Source organism: Trachurus japonicus, chromosome 1 (genome assembly GCF_045865225.1).
Source record: "Trachurus japonicus isolate A0001 chromosome 1, Traja_1.0".
Classification (NCBI taxonomy): Eukaryota; Metazoa; Chordata; class Actinopteri; order Carangiformes; family Carangidae; genus Trachurus; species Trachurus japonicus.
The window spans coordinates 41,156,065-41,182,145 of record NC_140907.1 but is presented as its reverse complement, the minus strand read 5'-3'; the positions used below and the strand labels follow the sequence as shown (position 1 = coordinate 41,182,145).

At 48.8% G+C, this 26,081-nt stretch overlaps 2 protein-coding genes across 2 annotated transcripts in view; both read right to left on the bottom strand.

Annotated features, from left to right (window-relative positions):
• sos1 (son of sevenless homolog 1 (Drosophila)) overlaps window positions 1–16,943 on the bottom strand; it is a 70,081-nt gene extending 53,138 nt beyond the window's left edge. The window contains exons 1-5 of the mRNA XM_085788269.1: window positions 16,921–16,943; window positions 16,741–16,846; window positions 10,788–10,913; window positions 7,393–7,524; window positions 5,180–5,344 (exon numbers count right to left, since the gene is read on the bottom strand). Of these exons, the coding sequence (XP_085644395.1) occupies window positions 5,180–5,344; window positions 7,393–7,524; window positions 10,788–10,913; window positions 16,741–16,827 (510 nt within the window). The 5' untranslated portion in view covers window positions 16,828–16,846; window positions 16,921–16,943. The remainder of the gene's footprint in view (window positions 1–5,179; window positions 5,345–7,392; window positions 7,525–10,787; window positions 10,914–16,740; window positions 16,847–16,920) is intronic.
• Window positions 16,944–25,035: 8,092 nt separating this feature from the next.
• The window catches only part of tmem178a (transmembrane protein 178a), a 12,991-nt gene continuing 11,945 nt past the window's right edge, over window positions 25,036–26,081 (bottom strand). Inside the window, exon 4 of the mRNA XM_085788268.1 lies at window positions 25,036–25,279. Coding sequence (XP_085644394.1) covers window positions 25,038–25,279 — 242 coding nt within the window. The 3' untranslated portion in view covers window positions 25,036–25,037. The remainder of the gene's footprint in view (window positions 25,280–26,081) is intronic.

Sequence of the window (26,081 nt, the reverse complement as noted above, 5' to 3'; positions counted from 1 at the left end):
TAGTTGTAGTAGTAGTAGTGTAGCAGTAGTTGTGTAGCAGTAGTTGTGTAGCAGTAGTTGTGTAGTAGTAGTTGTGTAGTAGTAGTGTAGTGTAGTTGTGTAGTAGTAGTAGTTGTGTAGTAGTTGTGTAGTAGTAGTTGTGTAGTAGTTGTGTAGTAGTTGTGTAGTAGTAGTTGTGTAGTAGTTGTGTAGTAGTTGTGTAGTAGTAGTTGTGTAGTAGTAGTTGTGTAGTAGTTGTGTAGTAGTTGTGTAGTAGTAGTTGTGTAGTAGTAGTTGTGTAGTTGTGTAGCAGTAGTAGTGTAGCAGTAGTTGTGTAGCAGTAGTTGTGTAGTAGTAGTAGTAGTAGTAGTAGTAGTTGTGTAGCAGTAGTTGTGTAGTAGTAGTGTAGTGGTTGTGTAGTAGTAGTTGTGTAGTAGTAGTTGTGTAGTTGTGTAGCAGTAGTAGTGTAGCAGTAGTTGTGTAGCAGTAGTTGTGTAGCAGTAGTTGTGTAGTAGTAGTAGTTGTGTAGTAGTTGTGTAGTTGTGTAGCAGTAGTAGTGTAGCAGTAGTTGTGTAGCAGTAGTTGTGTAGTAGTAGTAGTAGTAGTAGTAGTAGTTGTGTAGTAGTAGTTGTGTAGTAGTAGTGTAGTGGTTGTGTAGTAGTAGTTGTGTAGTAGTAGTTGTGTAGTTGTGTAGCAGTAGTAGTGTAGCAGTAGTTGTGTAGCAGTAGTTGTGTAGCAGTAGTTGTGTAGTAGTAGTAGTTGTGTAGTAGTAGTAGTGTAGTAGTTGTGTAGTAGTAGTGTAGTAGTTGTGTAGCAGTAGTTGTGTAGTAGTAGTTGTGTAGCAGTAGTTGTGTAGTACCTTGTCAGCACACATGGCCACGGTGATGTCCTGCTGGGAGATCTCGTAGTGGCGGATGTTCCTGACGTAGCTGTGTTGTAGTGGTTGTAGTGTTGTTCTGTAGTGTAGTGTAGTTGTGTAGTAGTAGTAGTAGTAGTTGTGTAGTAGTAGTTGTGTAGCAGTAGTTGTGTAGTACCTTGTCTGCACACATGGCCACGGTGATGTCCTGCTGGGAGATCTCGTAGTGGCGGATGTTCCTGACGTAGCTGTGTTGTTGTGTTGTAGTGTTGTTCTGTAGTGTAGTTGTGTAGTAGTGTAGTAGTAGTAGTGTAGTAGTTGTAGTAGTAGTAGTGTAGCAGTAGTTGTGTAGCAGTAGTTGTGTAGTAGTAGTTGTGTAGTAGTAGTGTAGTAGTTGTGTAGCAGTAGTTGTGTAGTAGTAGTTGTGTAGCAGTAGTTGTGTAGTACCTTGTCTGCACACATGGCCACGGTGATGTCCTGCTGGGAGATCTCGTAGTGGCGGATGTTCCTGACGTAGCTGTGTTGTTGTGTTGTAGTGTTGTTCTGTAGTGTAGTTGTGTAGTAGTGTAGTAGTAGTAGTGTAGTAGTTGTAGTAGTAGTAGTGTAGCAGTAGTTGTGTAGCAGTAGTTGTGTAGTAGTAGTTGTGTAGCAGTAGTTGTGTAGTAGTAGTTGTGTAGTACCTTGTCTGCACACATGGCCACGGTGATGTCCTGCTGGGAGATCTCGTAGTGGCGGATGTTCCTGACGTAGCTGTGTTGTAGTGGTTGTAGTGTTGTTCTGTAGTGTAGTGTAGTTGTGTAGTAGTAGTAGTAGTAGTAGTAGTAGTAGTAGTAGTGTAGTAGTAGTTGTGTAGTAGTAGTTGTGTAGCAGTAGTTGTGTAGTAGTTGTGTAGCAGTAGTTGTGTAGCAGTAGTTGTGTAGTACCTTGTCAGCACACATGGCCACGGTGATGTCCTGCTGGGAGATCTCGTAGTGACGGATGTTCCTGACGTAGCTGTGTTGTAGTGGTTGTAGTGTTGTTCTGTAGTGTAGTGTAGTTGTGTAGTAGTAGTAGTAGTAGTAGTAGTTGTAGCAGTAGTTGTGTAGTAGTAGTGTAGTAGTTGTGTAGCAGTAGTTGTGTAGTAGTAGTTGTGTAGTACCTTGTCTGCACACATGGCCACGGTGATGTCCTGCTGGGAGATCTCGTAGTGGCGGATGTTCCTGACGTAGCTGTGTTGTTGTGTTGTAGTGTTGTTCTGTAGTGTAGTTGTGTAGTAGTGTAGTAGTAGTAGTGTAGTAGTTGTAGTAGTAGTAGTGTAGCAGTAGTTGTGTAGCAGTAGTTGTGTAGCAGTAGTTGTGTAGTGTAGTAGTTGTGTAGTAGTAGTTGTGTAGCAGTAGTTGTGTAGCAGTAGTTGTGTAGTAGTAGTTGTGTAGTAGTAGTTGTGTAGTAGTAGTAGTTGTGTAGTAGTAGTAGTGTAGTAGTTGTGTAGTAGTAGTGTAGTAGTTGTGTAGCAGTAGTTGTGTAGCAGTAGTTGTGTAGTACCTTGTCAGCACACATGGCCACGGTGATGTCCTGCTGGGAGATCTCGTAGTGGCGGATGTTCCTGACGTAGCTGTGTTGTAGTGTTGTAGTGTTGTTCTGTAGTGTAGTTGTGTAGTAGTAGTAGTTGTGTAGTAGTAGTTGTGTAGCAGTAGTTGTGTAGCAGTAGTTGTGTAGTAGTAGTTGTGTAGTAGTAGTTGTGTAGCAGTAGTTGTGTAGTACCTTGTCTGCACACATGGCCACGGTGATGTCCTGCTGGGAGATCTCGTAGTGGCGGATGTTCCTGACGTAGCTGTGTTGTAGTGGTTGTAGTGTTGTTCTGTAGTGTAGTGTAGTTGTGTAGTAGTAGTAGTAGTAGTAGTAGTAGTAGTAGTAGTGTAGTAGTAGTTGTGTAGTAGTAGTTGTGTAGCAGTAGTTGTGTAGTAGTTGTGTAGCAGTAGTTGTGTAGCAGTAGTTGTGTAGTACCTTGTCTGCACACATGGCCACGGTGATGTCCTGCTGGGAGATCTCGTAGTGGCGGATGTTCCTGACGTAGCTGTGTTGTAGTGGTTGTAGTGTTGTTCTGTAGTGTAGTGTAGTTGTGTAGTAGTAGTAGTAGTAGTAGTAGTTGTAGCAGTAGTTGTGTAGTAGTAGTGTAGTAGTTGTGTAGCAGTAGTTGTGTAGTAGTAGTTGTGTAGTACCTTGTCTGCACACATGGCCACGGTGATGTCCTGCTGGGAGATCTCGTAGTGGCGGATGTTCCTGACGTAGCTGTGTTGTAGTGTTGTAGTGTTGTTCTGTAGTGTAGTTGTGTAGTAGTGTAGTAGTAGTAGTAGTAGTGTAGTAGTAGTTGTGTAGTAGTAGTTGTGTAGCAGTAGTTGTGTAGTAGTTGTGTAGCAGTAGTTGTGTAGCAGTAGTTGTGTAGTACCTTGTCAGCACACATGGCCACGGTGATGTCCTGCTGGGAGATCTCGTAGTGGCGGATGTTCCTGACGTAGCTGTGTTGTAGTGGTTGTAGTGTTGTTCTGTAGTGTAGTGTAGTTGTGTAGTAGTAGTAGTAGTAGTAGTAGTTGTAGCAGTAGTTGTGTAGTAGTAGTGTAGTAGTTGTGTAGCAGTAGTTGTGTAGTAGTAGTTGTGTAGTACCTTGTCTGCACACATGGCCACGGTGATGTCCTGCTGGGAGATCTCGTAGTGGCGGATGTTCCTGACGTAGCTGTGTTGTTGTGTTGTAGTGTTGTTCTGTAGTGTAGTTGTGTAGTAGTGTAGTAGTAGTAGTGTAGTAGTTGTGTAGTTGTGTAGTAGTAGTAGTAGTAGTAGTAGTAGTGTAGTAGTAGTTGTGTAGCAGTAGTTGTGTAGTGTAGTAGTTGTGTAGTAGTAGTTGTGTAGCAGTAGTTGTGTAGCAGTAGTTGTGTAGTAGTAGTTGTGTAGTAGTAGTTGTGTAGTAGTAGTAGTTGTGTAGTAGTAGTAGTGTAGTAGTTGTGTAGTAGTAGTGTAGTAGTTGTGTAGCAGTAGTTGTGTAGCAGTAGTTGTGTACCTTGTCTGCACACATGGCCACGGTGATGTCCTGCTGGGAGATCTCGTAGTGGCGGATGTTCCTGACGTAGCTGTGTTGTAGTGTTGTAGTGTTGTTCTGTAGTGTAGTTGTGTAGTAGTAGTAGTTGTGTAGTAGTAGTTGTGTAGCAGTAGTTGTGTAGCAGTAGTTGTGTAGTAGTAGTTGTGTAGTAGTAGTTGTGTAGCAGTAGTTGTGTAGTAGTAGTTGTGTAGTAGTAGTAGTGTAGTAGTTGTAGTAGTAGTAGTGTAGCAGTAGTTGTGTAGCAGTAGTTGTGTAGCAGTAGTTGTGTAGCAGTAGTTGTGTAGTGTAGTAGTTGTGTAGTAGTAGTTGTGTAGCAGTAGTTGTGTAGCAGTAGTTGTGTAGTAGTAGTTGTGTAGTAGTAGTTGTGTAGTAGTAGTAGTTGTGTAGTAGTAGTTGTGTAGTAGTTGTGTAGTAGTAGTGTAGTAGTTGTGTAGTAGTTGTGTAGCAGTAGTTGTGTAGTACCTTGTCAGCACACATGGCCACGGTGATGTCCTGCTGGGAGATCTCGTAGTGGCGGATGTTCCTGACGTAGCTGTGTTGTAGTGTTGTAGTGTAGTTCTGTAGTGTAGTGTAGTTGTGTAGTAGTAGTGTAGTAGTTGTGTAGCAGTAGTTGTGTAGTAGTAGTTGTGTAGCAGTAGTTGTGTAGTACCTTGTCTGCACACATGGCCACGGTGATGTCCTGCTGGGAGATCTCGTAGTGGCGGATGTTCCTGACGTAGCTGTGTTGTTGTGTTGTAGTGTTGTTCTGTAGTGTAGTGTAGTTGTGTAGTAGTTGTGTAGTAGTAGTAGTAGTAGTTGTGTAGCAGTAGTTGTGTAGTAGTTGTGTAGCAGTAGTTGTGTAGCAGTAGTTGTGTAGTACCTTGTCTGCACACATGGCCACGGTGATGTCCTGCTGGGAGATCTCGTAGTGGCGGATGTTCCTGACGTAGCTGTGTAGTAGTGGTTGTAGTGTTGTTCTGTAGTGTAGTGTAGTTGTGTAGTAGTAGTAGTAGTTGTGTAGTAGTAGTGTAGTAGTAGTTGTGTAGTAGTAGTAGTAGTTGTGTAGCAGTAGTTGTGTAGCAGTAGTTGTGTAGTACCTTGTCTGCACACATGGCCACGGTGATGTCCTGCTGGGAGATCTCGTAGTGGCGGATGTTCCTGACGTAGCTGTGTTGTAGTGGTTGTAGTGTTGTAGTGTTGTTCTGTAGTGTAGTGTAGTTGTGTAGTGTAGTTGTGTAGTAGTAGTGTAGTAGTAGTTGTGTAGCAGTAGTTGTGTAGCAGTAGTTGTGTAGTACCTTGTCAGCACACATGGCCACGGTGATGTCCTGCTGGGAGATCTCGTAGTGGCGGATGTTCCTGACGTAGTTCCCGGCCAGCTTCAGGATGTCAGCAGAGATGTACTCCAGCACCGCCACCATGTAGACGGACACCTGGTGGTCCACCTTGTAGCCCAGCACCTCCTGCAAGGCATCATGGGAGTTAAACACACCGCATCATGGGAGATTAAACACACCGCATCATGGGAGATTAAACACAAGGCATCATGGGAGATCAGTCAGCAAGGCATCATGGGAGATTAAACACACCGCATCATGGGAAACACACGGCATCATGGGAAACACACGGCATCATGGGAATTAAACACACGGCATCATGGGAAACACACGGCATCATGGGAGATTAAACACACGGCATCATGGGAGATTAAACACACGGCATCATGGGAGATTAAACACACGGCATCATGGGAAACACACAGCATCATGGGAGATTAAACACACCGCATCATGGGAGACACACGGCATCATGGGAAACACACGGCAGTATTACGCTGCCTAATTAAAACGTTCTGACCACGATCGTAGCTACCAAATAAATGCAGTAGTGACCGGTGTAGATTTAAATAGTAGTAGTAGTAGTACTACTACTATTTAATGCTGTGTGATTTATAAAAAAGCATTATTGTGACATTTTTAACTGTGTTAAGAGCGATACCTTTACTGTTGGAGATGTTCCCATCATGATGGTGTGACTACCAGGCCAGATGATGGGTGTTGTGCCATAGAGGACTTGTCATTGAATAAAGCATGTGGCCTTGACCAGGTCAAGCAGCAGCATCATAGCAGCACCAGCTACACACAGTGATACCAAACACCTGTCAGGTCTCTGGAGGCACTGGAACAGGTGTGTGTCTGTGATACCAAACACCTGTCAGGTCTCTGGAGACACTGGAACAGGTGTGTGTCTGTGTTACCAAACACCTGTCAGGTCTCTGGAGGCTCTGGAACAGGTGTGTGTCTGTGTTACCAAACACCTGTCAGGTCTCTGGAGGCACTGGAACAGGTGTGTGTCTGTGTTACCAAACACCTGTCAGGTCTCTGGAGGCACTGAAACAGGTGTGTGTCTGTGTTACCAAACACCTGTCAGGTCTCTAGAGGCTCTGGAACAGGTGTGTGTCTGTGTTACCAAACACCTGTCAGGTCTCTGGAGGCACTGGAACAGGTGTGAACAGGTGTGTGTCTGTGTTACCAAACACCTGTCAGGTCTCTGGAGGCACTGGAACAGGTGTGAACAGGTGTGTGTCTGTGTTACCAAACACCTGTCAGGTCTCTGGAGGCACTGGAACAGGTGTGTGTCTGTGATACCAAACACCTGTCAGGTCTCTGGAGGCACTGGAACAGGTGTGTGTCTGTGTTACCAAACACCTGTCAGGTCTCTGGAGGCACTGGAACAGGTGTGTGTCTGTGTTACCAAACACCTGTCAGGTCTCTGGAGGCACTGGAACAGGTGTGAACAGGTGTGTGTCTGTGTTACCAAACACCTGTCAGGTCTCTGGAGGCACTGGAACAGGTGTGTGTCTGTGATACCAAACACCTGTCAGGTCTCTGGAGGCACTGGAACAGGTGTGTGTCTGTGTTACCAAACACCTGTCAGGTCTCTGGAGGCACTGGAACAGGTGTGTGTCTGTGTTACCAAACACCTGTCAGGACTCTGGAGACACTGGAACAGGTGTGTGTCTGTGATACCAAACACCTGTCAGGTCTCTGGAGGCTCTGGAACAGGTGTGTGTCTGTGTTACCAAACACCTGTCAGGTCTCTGGAGGCTCTGGAACAGGTGTGAACAGGTGTGTGTCTGTGTTTTACATGTATGATGGTGTTTTTATCTTGTATTGTCTCCCCATAATGGACCTGAGTCCGTCATAAAAGATGATCTATAGTGGTTGGGTTAGTCAGCAGACACAAGGCATCATGGGAAACACAAGGCATCATGGGAAACTCAGGCCTAGGGGGGCGGGGCCTAAGGGGGCGGGGCCTACCTTCAGCAGCAGAGGGGGCGTGGCCTAGGGGGGCGGGGCCTACCTTCAGCAGCAGAGGGGGCGTGGCCTAGGGGGGCGGGGCCTACCTTCAGCAGCAGAGGAGGCGGGGCCTGAGGGGGCGGGGCCTACCTTGAGCAGCAGGGAGGGGGCGGGGCTTACAGGGGGCGGGGCTTACAGGGGGCGGGGCCTACCTTGAGCAGCGGGTGGATCTTGTCCACCGGCAGCGCCAGCGGGTTCCTCCTCTTCCTCTTCTCGATGGCGGCCTGAGCGTCGGCGATCGCCCACTTGTCGATGGGGTGAGGAAAACTCTTCTGGACCCGTTCCTGAGGGGAGAGGGAGAGTCACACCTGTCCTCTGCTCTGATTGGACGGCTGCAATCACACCTGTCCTCTGCTCTGATTGGACGGCTGCAATCACAGCTGTCCTCTGCTCTGATTGGACGGCTGCAATCACAGCTGTCCTCTGCTCTGATTGGACGGCTGCAATCACAGCTGTCCTCTGCTCTGATTGGACGGCTGCAATCACACCTGTCCTCTGCTCTGATTGGACGGCTGCAATCACACCTGTCCTCTGCTCTGATTGGACGGCTGCAATCACACCTGTCCTCTGCTCTGATTGGACGGCTGCAATCACACCTGTCCTCTGCTCTGATTGGACGGCTGTGAATCACACCGCTCACCACCTGTGACCATCACATCCGTGTGCTCTCGCTGCAGCCAATCAGCTGCAGCCTGCGCTCTGACATCACACAGGAGACCTACAGCTGCTTCTAGTGACGTCACCGTTTCACCTGTTTTCACCGTTAACCACCGTGTTAAAGGCCACGATTCATTGATCGTTAAGATTCCTAAATACCGCCACTTTCAGAAAAAGATTATGTTGCAACTACGTCTGCAGAAGTGAAGGAGAAGCACAGACACTGGTCCATTTACGCAACACTTAAAGGACTATTCCGGGCAAATTCAGCTCAGGCTGTATGTTCCTAACATTTCAGGTCTAACAGAAGGAATCTGAAGGTTTTCAGTTTAATTCTCCTGTTTTGCGGTAGTTATGGTCTGTCCCCGCGTCGCCACGGCAGCGATGAATGGGAGCAGTTCTGCTGCTTAGGCTGTTTCCATCCCTCAAAGCCACAGACAGCGTCAGATGGAGACTCAAACATGCAGCCAGAAGTTTATTTACTTCAACAAGCCGACATGTTTGTAAAACTAGATCTAATTCAAAGTCTGGCGGAGTCGAGACCCAAGTTGACGCTCGGTGTGTTCAGGTGCAGTGGGAAGCTCCCGGTGTGTTCAGGTGCAGTGGGAAGCTCCCGGTGTGTTCAGGTGCAGTGGGAAGCTCCCGTTGGTGTCAGAAACACAGGAATATCAACTCTGGACTTGTTGAAGTAAATAAACTTCTCGGTGCATGTTTGAGTCTCCATCTGACGCTGTCTGTGGCTTTGAGGGATGGAAACAGCCTAAAGCAGCAGAACTTCAATCCGCTCCCATTCATCGCTGCCGTGGCGACGCGGGGACAGACCATAACTACCGCAAAACAGGAGATATTAAACTGAAAACCTTCAGATTCCTTCTGTTAGACCTAAAATGTTAGAAACATACAGCCTGAGGTGAATTTCCTGTCCTTTAATTGACAGGAATTTAATTTCAAACGCTTCCCCCTGGGGGATTAATGACTGGTCCTGTATTAAGAGATGAGTAATGTCATTATATTTTGTCTATATTTGATTTTAAACATTCATAGTGTTGTGAAATGTATTGATGCATAATAATCACGATAATCGTAAGAAAATCTATAACGGTGACATCACTAGCCGCGCGCTGTGGCGGTCGGCGATGAACCGACTCAACACGTCACCAGACGAGGACACACCACCTGAGGCTGAGGAGCAGGGAGGGGTCAAAGGTCAGAGGGGTCAGGGGTCAGGGGGGGTCAGGGGTGTCAGAGGGTCAGAGGGGGTTAGAGGGGTCAAAGGTCAGAGGTAAGGGGTCAGGGGGGGTCAGAGGGGGTTAGAGGTCAGAGGGGTCAAAGGTCGGGGGGGGTCAGTGTGGTAAAACGCCAGCGTTGTGGCGTTTTAGCCGACAGCACCTGGTTGTGTCACTGAAGCCTCCTGCAGCTGGAAACAAGAGACAGATCGGACCAATCACACGGCAGCCTCACAGTGATGTCATCAGCTACAGGTGAGTCTCTGAAACCCTTTCCTCCGCTCTACGTGGTTTAGTTCTATAGCAGATACACAGTCCTCCAGTAAACCAGCGAGGCCTGGGAGGTACAGAGTTGTTTTAGAGGGAAATACAGAGACTGTTGATGAAAAACTGTCCCTGAAGGCAACGTGCATCAGTGGTTTTGCATGAATTTCCCTCTACAACAACTCTGTGTGGTAACGTTGTGTTATTATCTCATATCGTGGTGAATGTGCAGCTCACAACTTGTCCACCAGAGCGTTGTGGAGTTGTTGGATTGTGTATTTGATGAGTTTGATGAGGGAAACCAAGAAATCCCATAATGAGCCTCCGTAGCGTAGCTCTGAGCAGCTCACGGCTCTGCTCCGCCGTTCTAAAAACAGCTTGCACCGACAATTAAAGGTAACGAACCTACTGCTATGACTATAGGGATTATGGCAATGGGCCAGTATGGCAACTAGTGTTAAATAAACTACAATGTATACAGAATAGAGCTGCACGCACAATACTGAAGTGTGACTACAGGACAAGGATCATTTCTATGCACAAGAAACTTAACTGGTTACTGGTCAAAGACAGACTATTGTACTCACCGTTTGTTGTTATTAGAAATATATCTGTCCTAAAAACACCTGTTATCTTGTTTAAAAACCTCGCTTTTAGTGCAGAGAGTCATAAATATATCAGCAGACATGCAGCTGTAGGAAACTTTACATGACCTAAAGCCAGATCTAACGCCATCAAGCGTACGGTTTCTATAGAGGTATGAAAGAATGGAATTCACTGCCGAAAAATATCAAACTCACCACCAACACAAAGAAATTCAAAATATTAATAAAACAGCATTTATCAAAGTAAGACAACATGGTATATTTATATATGGAGTATATTTCGATGGATATATGATATGTGTTATTATAATGTATATTCTGTAGAATGAATGTATATACAAATATGATGTGTGATGTGTAATGATGTACAGTAGTATACATATATGATGTGTAGAAATGTGGGTAACAGGATTAGTATGTGAACAATTAATATAACAAAGAAGGAATGAAGCACAGTTAAGAAATGTAAACACTTATTCTGTTGTTGTTTTGTTCGGTGAAGCATATCGCTCACTTGTTTTTTTGTTTTTAATTTTTATAATGTTTATGTTTTGTGTTTTCAACTGTATATTTGATACTGTTGGACCCAGGAAGAAGAAGAAGAAGAGCTGTGGCTTTGCTGCAGCTAACGGGGATCTAAACAATAAACAAATAAACAAATAAACTATCCCTTTAAATATAGGTCGATAAATATCAATATCGATCGATGTAAATGTTTCTATGGATACGCTTTGTGTCTATATGATCTGGTTATTGATCTGCATGCGTGCGTGCATCTGTGTGTGTGTGCTTCACCTCCACGTCCTGCACCGTGCGCGGCTGAGCCTGACACAACATGCTGAGCAGCAGCAGGATCAGCTCCTCGATGTACTGCAGCGCCTCCTGCTGGGACACCAGGTTAGGGTGCACCTGGTTCAACACCTGTTAGACACATAGAGACACCAGGTTAGGGTGCACCTGGTTCAACACCTGTTAGACACATAGAGACACCAGGTTAGGGTGCACCTGGTTCAACACCTGTTAGAGACATAGAGACATAGAGACACCAGGTTAGGGTGCACCTGGTTCAACACCTGTTAGACACATAGAGACATAGAGACACCAGGTTAGGGTGCACCTGGTTCAACACCTGTTAGAGACATAGAGACACCAGGTTAGGGTGCACCTGGTTCAACACCTGTTAGAGACATAGAGACATAGAGACACCAGGTTAGGGTGCACCTGGTTCAACACCTGTTAGAGACATAGAGACATAGAGACACCAGGTTAGGGTGCACCTGGTTCAACACCTGTTAGACACATAGAGACATAGAGACACCAGGTTAGGGTGCACCTGGTTCAACACCTGTTAGACACATAGAGACACCAGGTTAGGGTGCACCTGGTTCAACACCTGTTAGACACATAGAGACATAGAGACACCAGGTTAGGGTGCACCTGGTTCAACACCTGTTAGAGACATAGAGACACCAGGTTAGGGTGCACCTGGTTCAACACCTGTTAGAGACATAGAGACATAGAGACACCAGGTTAGGGTGCACCTGGTTCAACACCTGTTAGACACATAGAGACATAGAGACACCAGGTTAGGGTGCACCTGGTTCAACACCTGTTAGACACATAGAGACACCAGGTTAGGGTGCACCTGGTTCAACACCTGTTAGAGACATAGAGACACCAGGTTAGGGTGCACCTGGTTCAACACCTGTTAGAGACATAGAGACACCAGGTTAGGGTGCACCTGGTTCAACACCTGTTAGAGACATAGAGACACCAGGTTAGGATGCACCTGGTTCAACACCTGTTAGACACATAGAGACATAGAGACACCAGGTTAGGGTGCACCTGGTTCAACACCTGTTAGACACATAGAGACACCAGGTTAGGGTGCACCTGGTTCAACACCTGTTAGACACATAGAGACATAGAGACACCAGGTTAGGGTGCACCTGGTTCAACACCTGTTAGAGACATAGAGACACCAGGTTAGGGTGCACCTGGTTCAACACCTGTTAGAGACATAGAGACACCAGGTTAGGGTGCACCTGGTTCAACACCTGTTAGAGACATAGAGACACCAGGTTAGGGTGCACCTGGTTCAACACCTGTTAGACACATAGAGACACCAGGTTAGGGTGCACCTGGTTCAACACCTGTTAGAGACATAGAGACATAGAGACACCAGGTTAGGGTGCACCTGGTTCAACACCTGTTAGACACATAGAGACACCAGGTTAGGGTGCACCTGGTTCAACACCTGTTAGACACATAGAGACACCAGGTTAGGGTGCACCTGGTTCAACACCTGTTAGAGACATAGAGACATAGAGACACCAGGTTAGGGTGCACCTGGTTCAACACCTGTTAGAGACATAGAGACACCAGGTTAGGGTGCACCTGGTTCAACACCTGTTAGAGACATAGAGACATAGAGACACCAGGTTAGGGTGCACCTGGTTCAACACCTGTTAGAGACATAGAGACATAGAGACACCAGGTTAGGGTGCACCTGGTTCAACACCTGTTAGAGACATAGAGACACCAGGTTAGGGTGCACCTGGTTCAACACCTGTTAGAGACATAGAGACACCAGGTTAGGGTGCACCTGGTTCAACACCTGTTAGAGACATAGAGACATAGAGACACCAGGTTAGGGTGCACCTGGTTCAACACCTGTTAGAGACATAGAGACACCAGGTTAGGGTGCACCTGGTTCAACACCTGTTAGACACATAGAGACACCAGGTTAGGGTGCACCTGGTTCAACACCTGTTAGAGACATAGAGACACCAGGTTAGGGTGCACCTGGTTCAACACCTGTTAGAGACATAGAGACACCAGGTTAGGGTGCACCTGGTTCAACACCTGTTAGAGACATAGAGACACCAGGTTAGGGTGCACCTGGTTCAACACCTGTTAGAGACATAGAGACATAGAGACACCAGGTTAGGGTGCACCTGGTTCAACACCTGTTAGAGACATAGAGACACCAGGTTAGGATGCACCTGGTTCAACACCTGTTAGAGACATAGAGACATAGAGACACCAGGTTAGGGTGCACCTGGTTCAACACCTGTTAGAGACATAGAGACACCAGGTTAGGGTGCACCTGGTTCAACACCTGTTAGACACATAGAGACACCAGGTTAGGGTGCACCTGGTTCAACACCTGTTAGAGACATAGAGACACCAGGTTAGGGTGCACCTGGTTCAACACCTGTTAGACACATAGAGACACCAGGTTAGGGTGCACCTGGTTCAACACCTGTTAGACACATAGAGACACCAGGTTAGGGTGCACCTGGTTCAACACCTGTTAGACACATAGAGACACCAGGTTAGGGTGCACCTGGTTCAACACCTGTTAGAGACATAGAGACACCAGGTTAGGGTGCACCTGGTTCAACACCTGTTAGAGACATAGAGACACCAGGTTAGGGTGCACCTGGTTCAACACCTGTTAGACACATAGAGACACCAGGTTAGGGTGCACCTGGTTCAACACCTGTTAGACACATAGAGACACCAGGTTAGGGTGCACCTGGTTCAACACCTGTTAGACACATAGAGACACCAGGTTAGGGTGCACCTGGTTCAACACCTGTTAGAGACATAGAGACACCAGGTTAGGGTGCACCTGGTTCAACACCTGTTAGAGACATAGAGACACCAGGTTAGGGTGCACCTGGTTCAACACCTGTTAGAGACACAGAGACACCAGGTTAGGGTGCACCTGGTTCAACACCTGTTAGAGACATAGAGACATAGAGACACCAGGTTAGGGTGCACCTGGTTCAACACCTGTTAGACACATAGAGACACCAGGTTAGGGTGCACCTGGTTCAACACCTGTTAGACACATAGAGACATAGAGACACCAGGTTAGGGTGCACCTGGTTCAACACCTGTTAGAGACATAGAGACACCAGGTTAGGGTGCACCTGGTTCAACACCTGTTAGAGACATAGAGACACCAGGTTAGGGTGCACCTGGTTCAACACCTGTTAGACACATAGAGACACCAGGTTAGGGTGCACCTGGTTCAACACCTGTTAGACACATAGAGACATAGAGACACCAGGTTAGGGTGCACCTGGTTCAACACCTGTTAGACACATAGAGACACCAGGTTAGGGTGCACCTGGTTCAACACCTGTTAGAGACATAGAGACATAGAGACACCAGGTTAGGGTGCACCTGGTTCAACACCTGTTAGAGACATAGAGACACCAGGTTAGGGTGCACCTGGTTCAACACCTGTTAGAGACATAGAGACATAGAGACACCAGGTTAGGGTGCACCTGGTTCAACACCTGTTAGACACATAGAGACATAGAGACACCAGGTTAGGGTGCACCTGGTTCAACACCTGTTAGAGACATAGAGACACCAGGTTAGGGTGCACCTGGTTCAACACCTGTTAGACACATAGAGACACCAGGTTAGGGTGCACCTGGTTCAACACCTGTTAGAGACATAGAGACACCAGGTTAGGGTGCACCTGGTTCAACACCTGTTAGAGACATAGAGACACCAGGTTAGGGTGCACCTGGTTCAACACCTGTTAGACACATAGAGACACCAGGTTAGGGTGCACCTGGTTCAACACCTGTTAGAGACATAGAGACACCAGGTTAGGGTGCACCTGGTTCAACACCTGTTAGACACATAGAGACACCAGGTTAGGGTGCACCTGGTTCAACACCTGTTAGACACATAGAGACACCAGGTTAGGGTGCACCTGGTTCAACACCTGTTAGAGACATAGAGACACCAGGTTAGGATGCACCTGGTTCAACACCTGTTAGACACATAGAGACACCAGGTTAGGGTGCACCTGGTTCAACACCTGTTAGAGACATAGAGACACCAGGTTAGGGTGCACCTGGTTCAACACCTGTTAGAGACATAGAGACACCAGGTTAGGGTGCACCTGGTTCAACACCTGTTAGAGACATAGAGACACCAGGTTAGGGTGCACCTGGTTCAACACCTGTTAGAGACATAGAGACACCAGGTTAGGGTGCACCTGGTTCAACACCTGTTAGACACATAGAGACACCAGGTTAGGATGCACCTGGTTCAACACCTGTTAGACACATAGAGACATAGAGACACCAGGTTAGGGTGCACCTGGTTCAACACCTGTTAGACACATAGAGACATAGAGACACCAGGTTAGGGTGCACCTGGTTCAACACCTGTTAGACACATAGAGACATAGAGACACCAGGTTAGGGTGCACCTGGTTCAACACCTGTTAGACACATAGAGACATAGAGACACCAGGTTAGGGTGCACCTGGTTCAACACCTGTTAGAGACATAGAGACACCAGGTTAGGATGCACCTGGTTCAACACCTGTTAGAGACATAGAGACACCAGGTTAGGATGCACCTGGTTCAACACCTGTTAGACACATAGAGACACCAGGTTAGGGTGCACCTGGTTCAACACCTGTTAGACACATAGAGACACCAGGTTAGGGTGCACCTGGTTCAACACCTGTTAGAGACATAGAGACATAGAGACACCAGGTTAGGGTGCACCTGGTTCAACACCTGTTAGACACATAGAGACACCAGGTTAGGGTGCACCTGGTTCAACACCTGTTAGAGACATAGAGACACCAGGTTAGGATGCACCTGGTTCAACACCTGTTAGACACATAGAGACATAGAGACACCAGGTTAGGGTGCACCTGGTTCAACACCTGTTAGACACATAGAGACACCAGGTTAGGGTGCACCTGGTTCAACACCTGTTAGAGACATAGAGACACCAGGTTAGGGTGCACCTGGTTCAACACCTGTTAGACACATAGAGACACCAGGTTAGGGTGCACCTGGTTCAACACCTGTTAGACACATAGAGACACCAGGTTAGGGTGCACCTGGTTCAACACCTGTTAGACACATAGAGACATAGAGACACCAGGTTAGCCCCCGCTGCACGGCCCCCGCTGCACGGCCCCCGCTGCACGGCCCCCGCTGCACGGCGCCCGCTGCAGAGCGCCCGCTGCAGAGCGCCCGCTGCACAGCCCCCGCTGCACGGCCCCCGCTGCACGGCCCCCGCTGCACAGCCCCCGCTGCACGGCCCCCGCTGCAGAGCGCCCGCTGCACGGCGCCCGCTGCTCGGCGCCCGCTGCACGGCGCCCGCTGCAGAGCGCCCGCTGCCGCTGCACGGCGCCCGCTGCACGGCGCCCGCTGCAGAGTGCCCGCTGCACGGCGCCCGCTGCAGAGCGCCCGCTGCACGGCGCCCGCTGCAGAGCGCCCGCTGCAGAGCGCCCGCTGCAGAGCGCCCGCTGCACGGCGCCCGCTGCACGGCGCCCGCTGCACAGCAGTGCCCGCTGCACAGCACCCGCTGCAGAGCGCCCGCTGCAGAGCGCCCGCTCCGCTGCACAGTGCCCGCTGCAGAGCGCCCGCTCCGCTGCACAGCACCCGCTGCAGAGCGCCCGCTGCACGGCGCCCGCTGCAGAGTGCCCGCTGCACGGCGCCCGCTGCAGAGTGCCCGCTGCAGAGCGCCCGCTGCACGGCCCCCGCTGCAGAGCGCCCGCTGCACAGCAGTGCCCGCTGCAGAGCGCCCGCTGCACGGCGCCCGCTGCAGAGTGCCCGCTGCACGGCGCCCGCTGCAGAGTGCCCGCTGCACGGCGCCCGCTGCAGAGCGCCCGCTGCAGAGCGCCCGCTGCACGGCGCCCGCTGTGTGTGTGGCTGTGTGTGTGTGTGTGTGTGTATCTGTGGTTGTGTACCTTCTCCAGTGAGGGAACCAGCAGGCCTCTCCATTTCGGTGAGTTCTCCTCGTTGAAGAAGTCGTACTGCAGCTGCATCGCCTGCATCGCTGCTGCTGCTGGGGGTCTGGACCAGGACCGGGACTAGAGACCAGAACCAGGACCAGGACCAGGACCAGGACCAGGACCGGGACTAGAGACCAGGACTAGAGACCAGAACCAGGACCAGGACCGGGACTAGAGACCAGAACCAGGACTAGGACCGGGACTAGAGACCAGAACCAGGACCAGGACCAGGACCAGAACCAGCCGCCTGATGGACCAGTTCACATGGACGTGGAGCGGCCGGGGAGGGAGAGGCGGAGAGCGGCCGCTGTCACCGCGACCATCGTCGGCCAGCTGCGGTCAGATGTTCCACCGCTAGCCGTTAGCTCCGTTTGCTCTGTTAGCTCCGCAGCTAGCTGTTAGCTCCGTTAGCTCCGCAGCTAGCCGTTAGCTCCGTTTGCTCTGTTAGCTCCGCAGCTAGCTGTTAGTTCCGTTAGCTCCGCTAGCTCCGCAGCTAGCCGTTAGCTCCGTTAGCTCCGCAGCTAGCTGTTAGTTCCGTTTGCTCCGCAGCTAGCTGTTAGCTCCGTTTGCTCCGTTAGCTCCGCAGCTAGCCGTTAGCTCCGTTAGCTCCACAGCTAGCTGTTAGTTCCGTTTGCTCCGCAGCTAGCTGTTAGCTCCGTTTGCTCCGTTAGCTCCACAGCTAGCCGTTAGCTCCGCCGCTAGCAGCTCGGTGTCTGTCCAGGGGGTGGGGGGGGGTGCGGCGGCTCGGTTCACCGGGCCCACGGCGGCATGGTGGCCGGGGATCGAACCGGGACTGGAGCAGAACGGGGAGCGAGCTGCTGAGCTGGCTGTAGCCTGTTAGCCTGCTAGCCTGTTAGCCTCATATACAGTCTATGGTTAGCATGTAGCCTGTTAGCCTCGTATAAAGTCTATGGTTAGCCTGTTAGCCTGCTAGCCTCATATACAGTCTATGGTTAGCCTATTAGCCTCACAGTCTATGGTTAGCCCATTACCCTCATATACAGTCTATGGTTAGCCTGTTAGCCTCATATACAGTCTATGGTTAGCCTGTTAGCCTCATATACAGTCTATGGTTAGCCTATTAGCCTGTTAGCCTCATATACAGTCTATGGTTAGCCTGTTAGCCTGCTAGCAGCGGTTAGCCTCATATACAGTCTATGGTTAGCCTGTTAGCCCCATATACCATAGTCCTTCTAGGCTCTATGTTCTCAATATTAGAACGTCTCTGTCATATACAGTCTATGATTAGCCTGTTAGCCTCATATACAGTCTATGGTTAGCCTGTTAGCCTGCTAGCAGCCTGTTAGCCTCATATACAGTCTATGGTTAGCCTGCTAGCCTCATATACAGTCTATGGTTAGCCTGCTAGCCTCATATACAGTCTATGGTTAGCCTATTAGCCTCATATACAGTCTATGGTTAGCCTGCTAGCCTCGTATACAGTCTATGGTTAGCCTGCTAGCCTCATATACAGTCTATGATTAGCCTGTTAGCCTCATTCTATGGTCAGCCTGTTAGCCTCATATACAGTCTATGGTTAGCCTGTTAGCCTCATTCTATGGTAAGCCTGTTAGCCTCATATACAGTCTATGGTTAGCCTGCTAGCCTCATATACAGTCTATGGTTAGCCTGTTAGCCTCATTCTATGGTCAGCCTGTTAGCCTCATATACAGTCTATGGTTAGCCTGTTAGCCTCATATACAGCCAATGGTTAGCCTGTTAGCCTGCTAGCAGCGGTTAGCCTCATATACAGTCTATGGTTAGCCTGTTAGCCTCATATACAGCCAATGGTTAGCCTGTTAGCCTGCTAGCAGCGGTTAGCCTCATATACAGTCTATGGTTAGCCTGTTAGCCTGTTAGCCTGCTAGCAGCGGTTAGCTTGGACCGGAGCTGCTGTCCGCTGTGACCGGCGCTGGGAGCGGACACACGGGGAGCTGCTGCCCGGCCTGTCGGTGCTGCTGCCCGGCCTGTCGGTGCTGCTCCGCGGGCCACAGAGCCTCTCCGGCGGCTTGTTGCTTCACTCTCTCCCCGTCCTGTGGAGCCTCTCCGGCGGCTTGTTGCTTCACTCTCTCCCCGTCCTGTGGAGCCTCTGCGGCGGCTTGTTGCTTCACTCTCTCCCCGTCCTGTGGAGCCTCTCTGGCGGCTTGTTGCTTCACTCTCTCCCCGTCCTGTGGAGCCTCTCTGGCGGCTTGTTGCTTCACTCTCTCCCCGTCCTGTGGAGCCTCTGCGGCGGCTTGGAGCCTCTCTGGCGGCTTGTTGCTTCTCTCCTCTCCGGCGGCTTGGAGCCTCTCTGGCGGCTTGTTGCTTCTCTCCTCTGCGGCAGCTTGGAGCCTCTCTGGCGGCTTGTTGCTTCTCTCTCTCCCCGCCCTGTGGAGCCTCCTGAACAGCGGCTCTTTGCTCCGGACTGCGCCCGGATCAGGAGCTCCGAGCCCGGCCTGCGGACAGAGCTGAGCCGGCCAAGGGGAGCGGGGAGTGGGGTTCGGCTGTTGTTGACTCCGCTGTGCGGTACCGTAGACTGTGGAGCTACTGAGCATGCGCAGTACCGTAGACTCTGGAGCTACTGAGCATGCGCAGTACCGTAGACTGTTTTTTTTTTTTTTTTTAACAAACTTTATTATCAAATTTGAAACATACAAACATGACATTATACAAACATGAAACAACACTGCAGTACAGAGAGTGCATAATACATATAGCAGAGCTTGACAAAAATAAGAAAATGAAATAATAAATAAATAAATAAAATGAATAAAAATTAAAAATACAATGTATCCAGATGCATCTCCAGAAGGATGATTATGAACAATAAAGAGCCAGAAAATAAATATATGCAAAAAATTGAAAAACAAAACAAAAACAGTAGAGATTTTATCTAATAATATGGACCATAATCTATTCCATAAGACTGATGTCTTCAACAGTGCTCTAGTACCGTAGACTGTGGAGCCACTGGGCATGCGCAGTGGTGGGCGGGGCTTCCCGGTGGGCGTGGTCACACGAGACGGTGCGTGGCAGAGCGACGTCAGCGACGTCAGAGCGACGTCAGCAGCGCCCCCAGCGGCCGCCGGAGGAACTGACGCTGTTTACATGATGAGAGCACCTCCATCCAGAGAGGTAGGGTCAAATAACAGGAAATACAGACCATAATAGATGGATGGATGGATGGATGGATGGATGGATGGATGGATGGATGGATGGATGGATGGATGGATGGATGGATGGATGGATGGATAGATAGATAGATAGATAGATAGATAGATAGATAGATAGATAGATAGATAGATAGATAGAACGATAGATAGATAGAACGATAGATAGATAGAACGATAGATAGAACGATAGAACGATAGATAGATAGATAGATAGATAGATAGATAGATAGATAGATAGATAGATAGATAGATAGATAGATAGATAGATAGATAGATAGATAGAAAGATAGATTACATAAAGATACTGAATAATATGATTCAGTTAGGAATATTAACTACTAAGTAAAACATAGATATAGAGTATTAAAATATATAGATGGATATTAAATATAAAGATATAGATAATTATCAAATAGAATGAGTTTATAACACATTTAGCCTCCAGACCTGTATGTGCATTCTAGCTGACCATATTTTTAATGAATGGTTGTTGTGTGTGTGTCTAGAGCATTTATCGGCCTATTTTTAAATTGTGCATTTGCCTTTTATTGTTGTGTGGTGCTGGGACAAACACATTTCCCTCCTTGGGGGATTAATAAAGTTAATTCGGTTCAATTCAATTCAGAATGTATGAATTGGTAAGATTTTCCCTATTCTCAATGCCTGTTTGTACTTTTCTGTTGTGATGTAATGTAGGCTACATTTGTGGTGGCCCTGAAGTGCAAAACACAACGGCAAATCAGAAAACACAACGGCAAATCAGAAAACACAACGGCAATAGAGAAAACACAACGGCAATAGAGAAAACACAACGGCAATAGAGAAAACACAACGGCAATAGAGAAAACACAACGGCAATAGAGAAAACACAACGGCAAATCAGAAAACACAACGGCAAATCAGAAAACACAACGGCAAATCAGAAAACACAACGGCAATAGAGAAAACACAACACAGAAAGAGAAAACACAACGACATTAACCAAACCGGAAAAGGTAGGTACCCTCGGGCTGGTTTAGGCAGAGACGGTTGGTTTAGGCGTGTGAAGGGAGTGGTTAAGGTTAGGGTAAGATGCAGGGATAGGCTTAGCCTTGCAGAGGCAGCCAATCAGAGGCAGAGTAAGGCGGGTCTTGGCGTGGCCATAGTAGGAAAAAAAGTATCGCAAGCGGGACTAGCACAGAGGCCGCTATGTGTTGCCCAAAATGTTTTGCTTTTGTGTTTTCTGATTTGCCATTGTGTTTTCTGTTTTGTTGTTGTGTTTTCTGATTTGCCGTTGTTTTCTCATTTTGTGTTGTGTTTTCTCTTTTGCCGTTGTGTTTTCTCTTTTTGTGTTGTGTTTTCTCTTTTTGCGTTGTGTTTTCTCTTTTGCCGTTGTGTTTTCTCTTTTTGCGTTGTGTTTTCTCTTTTGCCGTTGTGTTTTCTCTTTTTGTGTTGTGTTTTCTCTTTTTGCGTTGTGTTTTCTCTTTTTGCGTTGTGTTTTCTCTTTTTGCATTGTGTTTTCTCTTTTTGTGTTGTGTTTTCTCTTTTGCCGTTGTTGTCTGATTTGCCGTTGTGTTTTGCACTTCAGGGCCACCGTATACATTAGCTATATGTCGACCCCTAATGGAATAAACCAAATAAAACAATGAAACAATCATCGTCACCATTATAATGTTTATTGATTATTTACAGCTGAAGATGAGAAGCCGACAGAAAACGTCCAGCAGAGGGTTCATGATGTACCTGAGGTCGGGGGGGGTGGGGTGGGGGGGGGTATTATGGGGTATTATGGGGTATTATGGGGTATCATGGGGTACATCCTTGTCTGATACAACTACTCAGTCAACACACACTATAATTATCATTAATATTATTATTGATCGGTGAATCAGTTGAGTATCGATGATGATTATTGACATTTCACCTGAAGTTTCTGTTCGTCACAGAAACGATTAAAATGACGTCGCAGCAAAGAGGAACTGAAACCAGATTTTACCCCAGTACAGGACCAGAACCTGTTTTAATTAAAGGGATGTACGCCAACTTTTTATTTTACGTGTCTTGCCTCACTCCCGAGTCCATGACCAGCAGATAGACACCATCCTTTCCACTGTGCGTGCAGTAACCATGGAGATAGAGCCGTATCGCTGTAATTAGCTTAGCTCAAACACTGGAAGTGTATGGGTAGTGTTAGCCTAGCTTAGCTCAAACACTGGAAGTGTATAGGTAGTGTTAGCCTGCCTCCACCTAAAGTCGCTAATTAGCTTAGCTCAAACACTGGAAGTGTATAGGTAGTGTTAGCCTAGCTTAGCTCAAACACTGGAAGTGTATAGGTAGTGTTAGCCTGCCTCCACCTAAAGTCGCTAATTAGCTTAGCTCAAACACTGGAAGTGTATGGGTAGTGTTAGCCTGCCTCCACCTAAAGTCGCTAATTAGCTTAGCTCAAACACTGGAAGTGTATAGGTAGTGTTAGCCTGCCTCATACCTAAAGTCTACTACATCGAGGGTAGCTTAGCTTCCTATTTCAAAGTAAAAGTACAAATTCTATCCTCATGGTTTTCTGTAAAGGGCAACGGGTGTTTTATTTTGTGAAAGTAACCGGAAGTGCGTTGGTCACAACAGCTAGCTTGAGTAGCACTGAATTTGTCTGAACAAAATAGTAAACAGCTGGTATTTAGACAAATTAACGACACACTGCTGATCTAAACGGCTACTTTCTCACCTAAACATGTTTGAAATGTTGATAAAGTGAAATATTTACAGAGTTTAGAGCTAAAATGAAATCAGCTTCTGACTGCTGATTTCAGCTCAGGTTGGAGGCAGGCTAACACTACCCATACACTTCCAGTGTTTGAGCTAAGCTAATTAGAGACTTTAAGTGGAGGCAGGCTAACACTACCCATACATTTCCAGTGTTTGAGCTAAGCTAATTAGCGACTTTAGGTGGAGGCAGGCTAACACTACCTATACACTTCCAGTGTTTGAGCTAAGCTAATTAGCGACTTTAGGTGGAGGCAGGCTAACACTACCTATACACTTCCAGCGTTTGAGCTAAGCTAATTAGCGACTTTAGGTGGAGGCAGGCTAACACTACCTATACACTTCCAGCGTTTGAGCTAAGCTAATTAGCGACTTTAGGTGGAGACAGGCTAACACTACCTATACACTTCCAGTGTTTGAGCTAAGCTAATTAGCGACTTTAGGTGGAGGCAGGCTAACACTACCTATACACTTCCAGCGTTTGAGCTAAGCTAATTAGCGACTTTAGGTGGAGGCAGGCTAACACTACCTATACACTTCCAGCGTTTGAGCTAAGCTAATTAGCGACTTTAGGTGGAGGCAGGCTAACACTACCTATACACTTCCAGCGTTTGAGCTAAGCTAATTAGCGACTTTAGGTGGAGGCAGGCTAACACTACCTATACACTTCCAGTGTTTGAGCTAAGCTAATTACGGCGATATGACTCTATCTCCATGGTTACTGCACGCACAGTGGAAAGGATGGTGTCTATCTGCTGGTCATGGACTCGGGTGTGAGGCAAGATACGAAAAAATAAAAATGTTGGTGTATCCCTTTAAGTATCGGGGTATTAGAGGCTGAGGGAGGGGCATGATGGGGTATCAGCCGGTAGAGGAGGGGCATGGGGGGGTATCAGGATTTCAGAAGGCATCACGGATATCATGGAGGAAGGGTTAAATTACAGTGTGGGGTATCAGAGGGTATAAAGAGTATCACAGGGTATCAGGGGGTATCAGGGGGTATCACAGGGTATCAGGGGTATCAGAGGGTATCAGGGGGTATCAGAGGGTATCAGCCTGCTGAAGTGAGACTGAACTGAAGACCACTGAAGACTGACAGTGGACCAGGACTCAGCTGGACCACTGGTTCTGGTCCAGAACGCCTCATTTGGACAAAACACGGAACCAAAACCAGTTTTATTTACATGTGAACTGGGTCCAAACCTGCTGCCACTCTGGACCTGGTCCTGGTCCTGGTCCTGGTCCTGGTCCTGGACCTGGTCCTGGACCTGGTCCTGGTCCTGGTCCTGGTCCTGGACCTGGTCCTGGTCCTGGTCCTGGTCCTGGTCCTGGACCTGGTCCTGGTCCTGGTCCTGGTCCAGGTCTAGGACCTGGTCCTGGTCCTGGTCCTGGACCAGGACCAGGTCCAGGACCAGGTCTGATGTTCTGAAGGTCTACGGATCTGGATCTGCAGGTTTGGACCAGCGGGTCTCAGTCAGTACGTTTACAAGACGCTGTGAGTCCGGTCGGACGCCGGTTCGATGCCGGTTGGACGCCGGTCGTCCTTGGCGCTCGCCTCCTGCCCAGCACCACGAACAGGAAGTCCAACTACAAGTATTTATAAAACAGAAAGAAGAAGAAACTGCCTCGCATGCTAGCAGTTAGCCGATAGCCGTTAGCTGCTAGCAGTTAACCGCTAGCAGTTAGCCGCTAGCAGTTAGCTGCTAGCAGTTAGCCGCTAGCAGTTAGCCGATAGCCGTTAGCCGCTAGCAGTTAACCGCTAGCAGTTAGCCGCTAGCAGTTAACCGCTAGCAGTTAGCCGCTAGCAGTTAGCCGCTAGCAGTTAGCCGCTAGCAGTTAGCCACTAGCAGTTAACCGCTAGCAGTTAGCCGCTAGGAGCTTGTTCATTGGCTGTTTGGCTGGAGACGAGTCGACCAGGACCAGGTTCGATGCCGACGAGCCCAACGGTTCCAACAGAGGACGCCAGTGACTGTTATCGTCCAATGAAATGGCGAAATGGCCTCATCCAGCCGTAACCATAGCAACACTGTGTTTGTAAACGTACTGACTGTGTGTGTGTGTGTCCGAGAGACACCCGGACCAAGACCATCTGAAGACGCTCCGCCTCCAGCCGTCCAGGCCCCGCCTCCAACGTCTAAGCTCCGCCTCCAACCGTCCAAGCTCCGCCTCCAACCGTCCAAGCTCCGCCTCCAACCGTCTAAGCTCCGCCTCCAACCGTCCAAGCTCCGCCTCCAACGTCTAAGCTCCGCCTCCAACCGTCCAAGCTCCGCCTCCATCCGTCTAAGCTCCGCCTCCAACAGTCTAAGCTCCGCCTCCAGCCGCCCAGGCCCCGCCCCCTCCAGCCGCCCAGGCCCCGCCCCCTCAGACGGAGGACTGGCGGGCGGTCTTGGACTTCAGCGCTCCGGCGGCGCCCAGGAAGGGGAAGGCGGTGGCGATGGCGCCGGACGCCACGGTGAGAGCGAGGCTCGCCCAGGCGCAGTAGATGGACCAACCGTAGCCGTGGTCGACGTCGTCAGGGAGACCGTAGATGAAGGGCGGCTTCCGGGAGAGGTCGTAGGTCACGCTGGCCGCGAAGGTGCACAGAGAGATGGTGCAGAAGATCCCTGCAACAGAGCACAGACCGGATCAGACCGGATCAGACCGGATCACACCGGATCAGACCGGATCAGACCGGATTAGACCGGATCACACCGGATCAGACCGGATCAGACCGGATCAGACCGGATCAGACCGGATCAGACCGGATCAGACCGGATTAGACCGGATTAGACCGGATCAGACTGGATCAGACTGGATCAGACCGGATCAGACCGGATCACACCGGATCACACCGGATCAGACCGGATCACACCGGATCAGACCGGATCACACCGGATCAGACCGGATCAGACCGGATATCAGACCGGATTAGACCGGATTAGACCGGATCACACCGGATCAGACTGGATCAGACCGGATCAGACCGGATCAGACCGGATCAGACCGGTTCAGACCGGATCAGACCGGATCAGACCGGATCAGACCGGATCAGACCGGATTAGACCGGATTAGACCGGATCAGACTGGATCAGACTGGATCAGACCGGATCAGACCGGATTAGACCGGATCACAGACCACAGACCGGATCAGACCGGATCAGACTGGATCAGACCGGATCAGACCGGATGAACCAGTCTACCATCCAGTCCTCCATTAAGCTGGTCTGTCCTCTCTTCCTATGAACCAGTCTGAATCAGTCTGAATCAGTCTGAACCAGTCTGAACCAGTCTGAACCAGTCTGAACCAGTCTGAATCAGTCTGAACCAGTCTGAACCAGTCTGAACCAGTCTGAACCAGTCTGAATCAGTCTGAATCAGTCTGAATCAGTCTGAACCAGTCTGAACCAGTCTGAATCAGTCTGAATC